The sequence below is a fragment of the Schistocerca piceifrons genome, chromosome 8 (genome assembly GCF_021461385.2).
Source record: "Schistocerca piceifrons isolate TAMUIC-IGC-003096 chromosome 8, iqSchPice1.1, whole genome shotgun sequence".
NCBI lineage: Eukaryota > Metazoa > Arthropoda > Insecta > Orthoptera > Acrididae > Schistocerca > Schistocerca piceifrons.
This window is the reverse complement of record NC_060145.1, coordinates 127,769,489-127,781,436: the sequence shown is the minus strand read 5'-3', so window position 1 is coordinate 127,781,436 and position 11,948 is coordinate 127,769,489. Positions and strand designations below refer to the sequence as shown.

Here is an 11,948-nt window from a genome sequence, read left to right as displayed (position 1 = left end):
TGCGACTTTACAAAGCTCTGATCCAGTCCTGTCATTGTTATGGGAGTCTGGTATATGGCTCAACATCACCTTCAGCATTGCAGATGCTGGACCAAATATGTCATTTTGGGGTCCAACCTGCAACAAGTGCCTTTTGGACCAGCCTCGTAAACAGCCTACTCGTGGAGGCTGGGATCCCTACAGTAAAGATCAGGTGTCAACAACAGCTGCTTAACTATGCGATACACATTTGCTGCTCAGGGGAGCACTTGCACAATAGAGGCCCAGGACTGGAGTCATGATGTTAGTTTACGTACAATGACTCAGCTATGAAGCCCATCTTCCCCACCCCCCCCCCCCCACCCCCACTATCGCCTTTTATTTGTACATCCCCAAGATGTGCACCCCGTCCTTGGTTCTGTCTCGATCTATCCTTTGGACTGAAAGATTCTGTTGATCCCATGGTTTTTCACTGCCTTTTCCTGGTCATCTTTGATGCATTTCTAGGTTTGCAAGTTTGATTCACTGATGAGGCTGTACTGTCAATGGATGAACTGATTTTACCTAAACACATGCAACGTGCAGTGAACACTACTTCTGCCAAGAGGTGCAGCGCATTCACTGCAGAATTGGTGGCACTCAAGCCTTCAGCCACGTTTGTTCTTGTGCTGGTAAGTCATTCCTAATTGGTAGTGACTCCCTCTCCCTGAGTAGGCTTCAGCACTAATCTTGACTTTGCAAGATCTCCTTTCTGACTTCCATCGAGTTGAATGATGGGTCATTTTTGTCTGGATACCAGGTCAACACACACGTTGACTCTATGCAGTTGTTGGACACCTGGAGCAACATTATGCTTCCCCACATCATAACACCTGCAATTGATGATATTTGGTGATAGTGGATGTAGCTTCATATTGCAAGTGGTGGGAACACTTAATCCGTCCAGGACTATTTTGAACACGATTGCTTTCATAGTCAAAGTGTTATGATGTGATGAGGCATAATGTTGCATGATATTACCGACCTCCAAACCTTTGAACATGGTACACTCACGGATCAAAATTATGACGACACTATACTCCTTCCCCAAGTGCATCTTTTCAGGGGTACATTTGGTCATGATTTCATTTTTATGAATGGCAATGCATGACCACATCAAACTGCACAGGTAGAGGTACTCTTGGTCTCGGAGGATATTTGATGAATGGACTGGCCTACCCGTTCCCTGATTTAACTAACATTTGGCTGCCATCCTTTATTGTGAATGATTTATTGTGAAAAAAATAACATTAAACATTTGTGGGATGAGTTGGGGAGACGTTCAGATGCACCAACAACCATCCAGTAGTTGTCAACAGCACTGATGGAGGAATAGAATGTCATATCGCAAGAACTATTTACCAACCTACTTGGGAGCACATTACAGAGCATTCATTGCTATCTATGGTGATGACACACCCTATGAAGAATCATGTCCCATCTTTTGTAATGTGCAGGGAATCATCATCAAATCATGATGACTTCAGTGAAGTATTGTCTCTGAATAAAAGTGTGTCATTTCCATTTGTCCCATTGCGTGTTTCTTTGTTACGTTCTGTACTGTATTATACTGTAGCAGTTCTTTCTATGTATGGTCAAAATTATGTCAAGCTGTGCTACTTGTCAGTGACACATCATATGTAAGTTACTTCCATCCTTAAGTTTTAGGCACCAGTGTATATATTTAGGGACTTTGTTGTTTAATGATCTGTCTTAAAACCGAGCTCTGCAACTATCTCTAGCTGTTGGTTTACGATACTTTATTGCACTGATGAAAGGATGTGATTGTCAAAATGTTATGGTGTATGAAATGTGCCATTCTGTACTATGACCTGTCGTAATGACTGCTGCTCATGTTGCCAGGCTGTGTATGCTGGGCTTGGTCGTGATGGCAGTGACTTTGGAGGTGCCCGACTCTCCGTGCCCAGATGCCTTCCGTTATGAGCAGGGTGTAGCCGGCTACTGGACAGCACTATTACAGTTGCCAGCCCCCGATAAGCCGCCCGTGAAGGTTGTCGCTGAGCTCTACCTCAAGGCAGAACTGCCCACTGTACGTACAAATACCAATCTGCTGCTTTCATTGTGCCTTCACACAACAAGCACCAGCAGCAGCTACCTTATAGCATGCAAGAGTCACAGTAGGGAACAACTGTTATTTAGGTCATAGAGGAGCTTGGTTTTTGAGGCAGCATCTTTCTAGAAAGATGCTGTAGTCCAGTGATGAGGTTCTCTTTCTGACTGGCAATTCTTTAGTATCTAAAGTACAGGGTGCATTGGGTATAAGTACAGATATTTCTATTGATGATTGAGGAGTGTAATGAACAATATTACATAAGTACTTAAATTACTTGCAGACTAATAATTACATAGCCATTACAAGTCATATATTTTTAGGCTGGTTAGTTCTTCCAAGTGCTTGGGGTAAGAGCAAACCATTAACGTTTATTTTCTTCTGGACAGCAGGCCAGATGCTGAAGTGTGGACATATGGATGCAAAACAGTGGATCTGTATTGATAGGTATAGTCCACATAATGGTGCACGACAATCATGCAGAAAACAACAGGTCATTAAATTTGTTGTTTTTCCTCTGTGTCAAATAGTTTTCCCACAAACACACAGCTGTGGATATATATTAAGGTACCGCATATAAAAATATCTGCACTTACACCTGTCTACAGCTGAAATAATCAGTTCATTAGACTCAAAACATTTTCCGTCATCGTATTTTTGAACCTGTGGAAATTTGGAAACTGGTGTATCAAATGTTATGATGTACCAATGGTTATGACGATGGTGGCTGTTTCAAGAATTTGTACTTTAAAACCCTTAATTCCCCACATCCAAATCACTATGAGACCAGGTGCATTAGAGATTTATCTAAATTTACAAACCAGTTTCACTATTTGCTTCAGAATACTGCTACAGTATATTTAATTTGCAGGCTAATAACAATCCCTTTTGGAAACCAGAAAATGCTGTTCCTAAACTTCCTGCTAAGTGAAATAGATGTCCAACTTTTTGGGGCTGTGCCACTTGCCTCCACAAACTGCTTTGATTGCTGTTTTTGTTTTTGTCTTAAAGTGAAGGACCAATGTCTTATCAGTGGTATCAAATTGATAAACAAAGTGTGATAGAACACTATTCCTGTGTATCCACTTGAACAAAAGAAACATAAGTAAAGCTTTCAAATACACTTATTTTGTGTTCTGTAGGCCCATATTGTGAATAGATCTAGGGATATGGATATTTATTACTTTCAGTCTTCTTGAGGTTATTAAATTACAACACGCTGTTCAATTAAGTAAATAGGGTTGACCTGTTGAATACTTAAATATGTATCTATTTGGCAGATGCTCTTTCAGAAGAATATAGTATTTAAGTATTAATGCTCTTACTATGAAAATACACTTGCATACAGGGGATGAATCTAAATGTTAAGTGCATAAACATCATAATATGCTTTGGGAACTTTTCTACAATGTAGAATTATGTGTACAATAGGAAATGTCCAAGTTTTTTATGTTTGTAACAAGGCTTATCATCAAATAGACCTTGAATTTGCAAAAGAGAGGGCATAAAGTATTTTGCAGCCACTGAGTTGATAACCTTCAAAACCGTTCTCAGGTTTCTACCAGTTTGTGTTAACTCTTGAACAATACGGAAAACAGTATTTCAGTGTTTCTAGAATGAAATTTCCACTCTATAGCAGAGTTGTTGTCAATGTTGTTATAGCCATCTCTGTGCCAGTTTGAGAAATTTTTGTTTGTGTAATACACCAATAACTACTGCTATATCGATATCCATCCTCCTCAAACCACTGTGAGATGCACAGCAGAGGGTACATTGTGTTGTAACAGTTAGGAAGGTTTCTTCTCATTCCATTCATGTATGAATGATTGTTTGAATGCCTCTGTGCATGCAGTAATTATTCTAATCTTATCATCACAATCCCTACATGAGCAATAAGTAGGGAATTGTCGCATATACTTAGTCGTCATTTAAAGCCTGTTCTTGAAACTTTGTTAATAGACTCTCTTGGAATAGTTTGTTTATCTTCAAGAGCCTTCCACTTCAGTTCCTTCAGTAACTCCGTGGCACTCTCCCACAAATCAAACAAACCTGTGACCATTCATGCTGCCCTTCTCTGTGTACATTCAGTATCCCCTGTTAGATCTATTTGGTACCGGTCCCACAAACTTGAGCAATATTCTAGAACCAATCACATGAGTGATTTGCAAGCAATATTCTTTGTAGACTAATTGCACTTACCAAAAGAGAGAGAGAGAGAGAGAGAGAGAGAGAGAGAGAGAGAGAGAGAGAGAGAGAGAGAGAGAGAGAGAGAGAGAGAGAGAGTGTGTGTGAGAGTGTGTGAGAGAGTGTGAGAGAGTGTGAGAGAGTGTGAGAGAGTGTGAGGTGTTCAGTGTAAATAAGTATTGTAGTAGTTGTATTACATATTTATTACCTTCTAAATAAATAAACTTTTTTTATTTTAAATTCAGTGCATTAGTATTTGTAAAATGAGTCTTTCATATAGTGTTCATTAAAAAATGATGCTCATTCCACTTGGGACCTGTGGAATGGTACATTACCTTATTTGTTTGAGTTGTAAATATTTGTCACGTATTGTTGTTTTTCTGACATGTTCTACATCCTGGAGGACCTCCTCACTACGGATCAATTGGAATGAAAGTAAATCTAATCTAATCTAATCCAGTATTTTATTAATAAACCAAAGTCTACCACCTGCTTTACCCACAACTGGGTTATCTGATCATTCCATTTCATATCCCTACAAACTGTTACACCCAGGTATATGTGCAAGTTGGCTGATTCCAACAGTTAGTCATTGGTATTACAGTCTTAGGATAGTACTTTTTGTCATTTTGTGAAGTGCACAATTTTACGTTTCTGGTCATTTAATGCAAGTTGCCAATCTTTGCACCACTTTGAAATCTTTCCAATATCTAACTGAATATTTATTCACCTTCTTTCAGATTCATTATAGGTAACGGCCAGAAGTTTGAGGTTACTGTTAATATTGTTTGCAAGGTCAGTAACATACAACAGTAACAGCAAAGGTCCCAACAGACTTTCTTGGGGCACACCTGGAGTTACTTGTACATCTGATGATGACTCTCCAACCAAGATAACATGCTTCATCCTCCCTACCTAAAAGTCCTCAGTCTGGTCACAAATTGCACTTGATACCCCATATGAACAGACATTTGATGATAAGTGTAGATGTGATACTGAGTCAAGTGCTTTTTGGAAATCAAGAAATACTGCATCTACCTGGCTCCCTTGATCCAGAGCTTCCAGTATGTCATGTGAGAAAAGTGCTAGTTGGGTTTAACTTGATCTATGTTTTCAAAATCCACCCTGGTTGACATTGAGGAGGTCATTCTGTTAGAGATATCTCATTATGTTTGAGCATAGAATATGTTCTAAGATTTTACAACAAATCAATGTCCAGAGTATTGGATGGTAGTTTTGTGGATTACTTCTTGCAGAGAGGTGTGATCTGTGCTTTCTCCAAAAGCTGTGCACTGTTTTTGTTATAGGGTTCTATGACAGATTATAGTTAAAAGAGGGGGTAACTCAGGTGCTGGATTATGTTAGAAGAGGGGCTAACTCGGCCACAAATTCAGTATAGAATCTGGCAGGGATTCCGTTGGGCTCTGGACCTTTGTTCAGTTTTAATGATTTCATAGATCTTATAATTATATTTTTTCCCTGAGAGATTTAAGTCTCTTCCTTATATATGATAATGATTGAAGCAGAAGAAATGAATTAAAATTTGTGCTGCGGCTGGGACTAGAACCTGGGTTCGAGCCTGGCCGCAGTGCAAATGTTAATTCATTTCTTCTGCTTCAAACATTATAGTTTTTATGATTTCAGTTGTTTCTCAACACCACTGACACTAATAGTTACTTCATTCATCTTTTCAGTGGTAAACTGGGGCATTTCTTCCATGTTTTCCTTTGTAAAGGAACATTTGAAAACAGAGTTAAGCATTTCAGCTTTTGCTTTGCTACCCTCAATTTCAGTTCTTGTCTCATTCACTAGGGACTGGACACTAACTTTGGTGCCACTAACAGCCTTTACATATTATCATGAATTTCTTTGGGTTTTGTAAAATATTATTTGACATTCCCCTTGTCATTGAAGGCATCACGCATTGCTCTCTTGACAGCCAAACACATTCCATTCAGCATCTCTCTATTTATAACCCTAACCTTTGTTTTATACCTGTTATGCAGTAATCTCTATTTCTTTAGAAGTTGCTTTACAGTGCCAGTATACCATGGCTGTTCTTAACAGGAGTGTATAAGCTGTTGTATATGTCCCCAATATAAAGAACTATATGCCCAAATGAAAGAAATAATCATTAATGGAATTTGAAACAGTTACTAGTTCACTAAAAACTTCCTTCAAGGTTTTTTTTAGTGTTATGACAGGTTTGAGACTGCCTCCCATGAATTCAGTGCCAAACTCTTCATCTCAGAATACCACTTGCATCTTATGTCATCAGTAGTATAATTGCTTTTACTGTTACTTTTACTTTGAAGGGCTCTTCTGTTCTTCAGCAGTTGCCCTGTATTCCCACTCACCAAGACTCATGATGATTGCAGCATCCTCTTTCAAATCTCTTCCTCATTTCAGTGATTCGTGCTTTTCAATTTTTTCTTGGCCATCCATGCTTCCTGCATCTGAGCAGGAACCATTCCAGATTCCTTTTGGCCATCATCCTTGCTTCATACACACCACCCCACACCACATCATTGTACTATTGAAGAGCTCTTTTCTCAATTCCTTGCATTACTGATTGACTTATATCTACTATCTCCCTAATTTCCTCATTTCTTCTTTTTCTTCAATAATTTGTTGGCTCTATTCCAATCTCTGTCTTATCCTATAGTTTCTTCCCTCCACAGCTTCCCCAAAGGGGTCACAACTCTTTCACGAGTGTGTTCATCATGAGTTATTGCAGTACTTCTAGCTTGCCTGTACTGCATTTTTATTCAGACTGTATCTTCTCTCCAACTTACTCTCTATGAGTAATTCCCTGTTGACAACCCATCCTTGTGGAGAATAATGAATATGTATTCAGCGAACTCTCTTTCATTAGCAAGCTGTAGAGTGATTGTGTCTTAATTAAGAGAGCAAATGCTACCAATTTCCCAGTGGTACTCTCTTGTAACTTGTAAACAATTTGATGTGCTTGTTATCATATACTACCATCCCCCCAACCCTTGCCCATAAGACCCTCAACATGTACTAGGGATAAATTTTTCACTGCAACCTCATGCTACGGACAGATGAACATCATGAACAGTTGGAGAGATGAGGGATCCACTTTGTATGTCATGCATATTGAGGCCCACTAGCCAACAAGATAGGTGAACTGAAGGTCACAGATTGTCTCTCATATTTTGAAGCTTGAGAAACATAATTATGATGGTTCATATCCAGCCTCAATTATATCAATCTTCACCACAACTACAAAGTATGACCAATTCCTCAGCAGTACCTAACGTATTTACTCCTCCAATGTTTTCTTGAAGCAAAAGAAGAAAAATTTATTGTAAGTACAGAGTTTTTTGATTTATCAAAAGCGTTTGACACTGTGTGCCACAACACTCTGCTGCTGAAATTAAAACTGTAAGTTTCTCAGTCTCTGCTGTTAAAATTATTCAGTCATACTTATCCAATAGATCTCAAACTATTTACTTCAAAACCAATATTCTAGTTTCTTACCCGTTAACCATGGTGTTCCTCAAGGGTCAATCTTGGGCCCTCTCTTGTTCATATTATATATGAATGACCTACCTAGCAATGTAATAGATGATACTACAAACTGTTACTTGTATGCAGATGGTATCAGTTTAAGTGTTACAGGGCCTACGAACAATAACATAAGTAACTCCACCTCACTCAAGGTAGATATACTTTCTGACTGGTGCAATGCCAATAGCCTGTCTATGAACATAAATAAAACACAGGAATTAAACATTTCTTATAACAATAGAATCATCTTAGAGACTGTTCCTGTAAAGTTTCTTGGCATTGTTTTGCAAAATAATTTAGGCTGGCAGGCACATGTGAATTACTTAACACAGTCTGTAGTACTCTCCAAGAAACATGCTTCACTGATGACTTGCTTGCCAATGCTTCAAGGTTATTGCATGTTTTGTTGGAACTGTACTGGTCCCAAGAAGGCATTTGGAAGCAGCTGGGTATTGGTTCACACAGATATAGTACATGGATTCCCCTTCCTACCACACTGGAAGCAATAGTGGTGCACGTGCAAATAACCCCCAGTGATTACCATTTGCAACGTTTATTTATCTACAGGAAGGCAACTTGCTTACCTTGAGATGGCCACCTTAATCCAACCATCTTTAGTATCTTGATCTGTGTCTCCTCAATGATGGTACTTCTACCCCACTTCAGTGCTGCCTATTGCACATCTTTGGCTATCAACCATATGATCTTTTTACTTATATGGATATGGTGTCTGTTCTTTCGGACACTTTCCCCATGTGTGTGGGCTACACTCCACACACTCCAAGGTTGTCAGCAGCAGTCTTCCATTCAGAGCCTTTCCCTTTCAGGTGGCCTTTGTACAGATCAATCTGTTGCCGCAGAACACCTCATGATGAATTTTGCAATGGCATCAGTATCAGCTTTCTATCCTACCACCTTCCTCCTCTTGAAATAGTGGGCTGAAGCTTCCCATTTATGTTTTATTGCTTTTCAGGTGCAATTCTACAATGTACCTTTTACTTAATGAGAACTTCTTCTGGCCCTCTCCTCTTCCCATGATTCAGTCATGGTTCTAATGCAGTCCATAACCAACTGAATGAGATTTTCAGTCTGCAGTGGAGTGTGCGCTGATATGAAACTTCCTGACAGATTAAAACTGTGTGCCGGACCAAGACTCAAACTCGGTCCCGAGTTTGAGTTTCGGTCCGGCACACAGTTTAAATCTGTCAGGAAGTTTCATAACCAACTACTTCAATACATCAGTCTTCCACTATGACAATATCTCCTCCAGGTGTTTAATCATGTTTGGCTCAAAGACATTTTCCTTGTCAATGGAGAGACAGTATTGTGATTCCTGTCCTTAAGCCCAGAAAGGATCTGTCATTCTTTGGTAGTTACCAGCCAATCAGTTTGATCAGTCCCCTTATTCTCCTTAGGGGCAGTGTGCCATTTTGGAGGCACAGTTTGTGAATGATCATCTAGTTTGATTGGGAACTCCAATTTGCCAAGCCTCATCTCAGCAGCACCATCTTGTAGCAGTTTTCATAAATCTTCATAAGGACTAAGTCACAGCTTGGTGTCATCACATCCTACTTACGCTCCCTGAGTGGGATCTTCAGGGCCCCATCTTAATTCTTGTTCTCCAGTTCCTGTCCCACTGGTTGTTCAGAGTTTAGGTTGGCATCATTCTCAGCACTCCACAGACCCAGGAGAATGGTGTTCCAAAGGGATCCAAGTGTCCTTCTTTTTTTTCCATAGCTATTAATGGATTTGTGACTGCCACTGGACCATTGGTCACCTCTGCTCTGTACGTGGTCTGTTTCTTTATTTGGGCTCCCTCTGACTCAGTGTTTTTCTTTTCCTGAAGCTATTAATGGATGATTTATATATTTGGGCTAGCTCCCAGTCAATAGCCTCTGCAGAGTGACACATGAGTGCCATCCGGCATGCTTCTGCATTGGCATTCTAGCATGGTTTCCAGTTCTCTCCCCTTAAATTGATAGTGGTGTATTTCTGTTGCCATACTATGTTCCATTGTGATCCAGAGTGCTACTCTGATGCCCACTGCCTGACTGTGGTCCCCCAGTTTCATTTCTTGAGTTGACAACAAGCATATTTGATTGCCCCATACCCGCCTTCTGAAGATTGGCTGTTTTCATAAACTCATTGTCAGTCACATCCTTGCCCACACCTCTTGGGGCACAGATCATTCGATTCTTCTCCACCCTTATTGGGCATTAGTTCTGTATCATCTGTTCTGTGGTTGTCAAGCTAATAGATCAGCTGCCCCTTCCATGCTACTTCTCTTGGACCTGGTTTGCTATCATGGTATCTGTTTAGCCACTGGTGCCTTTCACATTAACTCTGTTAATAGTCTTCTGGTTCACATTTGGATCCCTCTCCTTTCAATTCAGCAATATCAGCTCCTGTTTTCCAACGCCATCACTAGCCACTCTTCCCCTGCTCATACCTACTATTATATACTTTCTGCAGGTTTGGGATGTCACCCACCGGCTGCCCGCCCTTGAGTGGGTTTACCATTTGGGCTCTGCTTCACTGCTCTCCACCACAGTTTCCATCTCCCCTCCTTGTCCCCTTCCCTATGTTGTGGTCTGACCACCCTCCCCCTTACCCCGTGGTTAGTTCCTCAGCCCTGCGTTTGGATGGACTTGTTCCTGGGTCTGAAAGCCCCTGTTGCTCCAATGGTGTTCTGTTGTATATTCCGCCCACTTTTATGGGAGTTTCAGACAGCTATTGTTTCTTACACCAGTCACTCTAAATCTGTGAATTACATGGGATATGCTTTCACAATTGACAGGAAGAACTATATAGAGGGTCTATACAAGGGCGATGTACTTCAGGACAATATAATAGAAATAGAAATGGAAGAGGATGTAGATGAAGATGAAATGGGAGATACAATATTGCATGAAGAGTTTGACAGAGCACTGAAAGACCTGAGTTGAAACAAGGCCCTGGGAGTAGACATCATTCCATTAGAACCACTGACAGGCTTGGGAGAGCCAGTCCTGACAAAACTCTACCAACTGGTGAGCAAGATGTATGAGACAAGTGAAATACCCTCAGACTTCAAGAAGAATATAATAATTCCAATCCCAAAGAAAGCAGGTGTTGACAGATGTGAAAATTACTGAACTATCAGTTTAATAAGACACAACTGCAAAATGCTAACACAAATTCTTTACAGGCAAATGGAAAAACTGGTAGAAGCCGACCTCGGGGAAGATCAGTTTGGATTCCGTAGAAATATTGGAGCATGTGAGGCAATACTGACCTTATGACTTATCTTAGAAGAAAGATTTAGGAAAGGCAAACCTATGTTTCTAGCATTTGTAGATTCAGAGAAAGCTTTTGACAATGTTGAGTGGAATACTCTCTTTCAAATTCTAAAGGTGGCAGGGATAAAGTACAGGGGGCGAAAGGCTATTCACAATTTGTACAGAAACCAAATGGCAGTTATAAGAGTCGAGGGGCATGAAATAGAAGCAGTGGTTGGGAAGGGAGTGAGACAGGGTTGTAGCCTCTCCCCGATGTTATTCAATCTGTATATTGAGCAAGCAGTAATGGAAACAAAAGAAAAATTTGGAGTAGGTATTAAAATCCATCGAGAAGAAATAAAAACTTTGAGGTTCGCTGATGACACTGTAATTCTGTCAGACAGCAAAGGACTTGGAAGAGCAGTTGAACGGAATGGACAGTGTCTTGAAAGGAGGATATAAGATGAACATCAACAAAAGCAAAACGAGGATAATGGAATGTAGTCGAATTAAGTTGGGTGATGCTGAGGGAATTAGATTATAAAATGAGACACTTAAAGTAGTAAAGGAGTTTTGCTATTTGGGGAGCAAAATAACTGATGATGGTCGAAGTAGAGAGCATATAAAATGTAGACTGGCAATGGCAAGGAAAGCGTTTCTGAAGAAGAGAAATTTGTTAACATCGAGTATTGATTTAAGCGTCAGGAAGTCGTTTCTGAAAGTATTTGTATGGAGTGTAGCCATGTATGGAAGTGAAACATGGACGATAACTAGTTTGGACAAGAAGAGAATAGAAGCTTTCGAAATGTGGTGCTACAGAAGAACGCTGAAGATTAGATGGGTAGATCACGTAACTAATGAGGTGGTGTTGAATAGGATTGGGG

The 11,948-nt window shown here is 40.1% G+C and overlaps 1 protein-coding gene across 1 annotated transcript in view; it reads left to right on the top strand.

The window, feature by feature from the left end:
• Positions 1–1,893: 1,893 nt before the first annotated feature.
• LOC124711973 (serine protease gd-like) overlaps positions 1,894–11,948 on the top strand; it is a 175,581-nt gene continuing 165,526 nt past the window's right edge. The window contains exon 1 of the mRNA XM_047242256.1: positions 1,894–2,068. Coding sequence (XP_047098212.1) covers positions 1,907–2,068 — 162 coding nt within the window. The 5' untranslated portion in view covers positions 1,894–1,906. The remainder of the gene's footprint in view (positions 2,069–11,948) is intronic.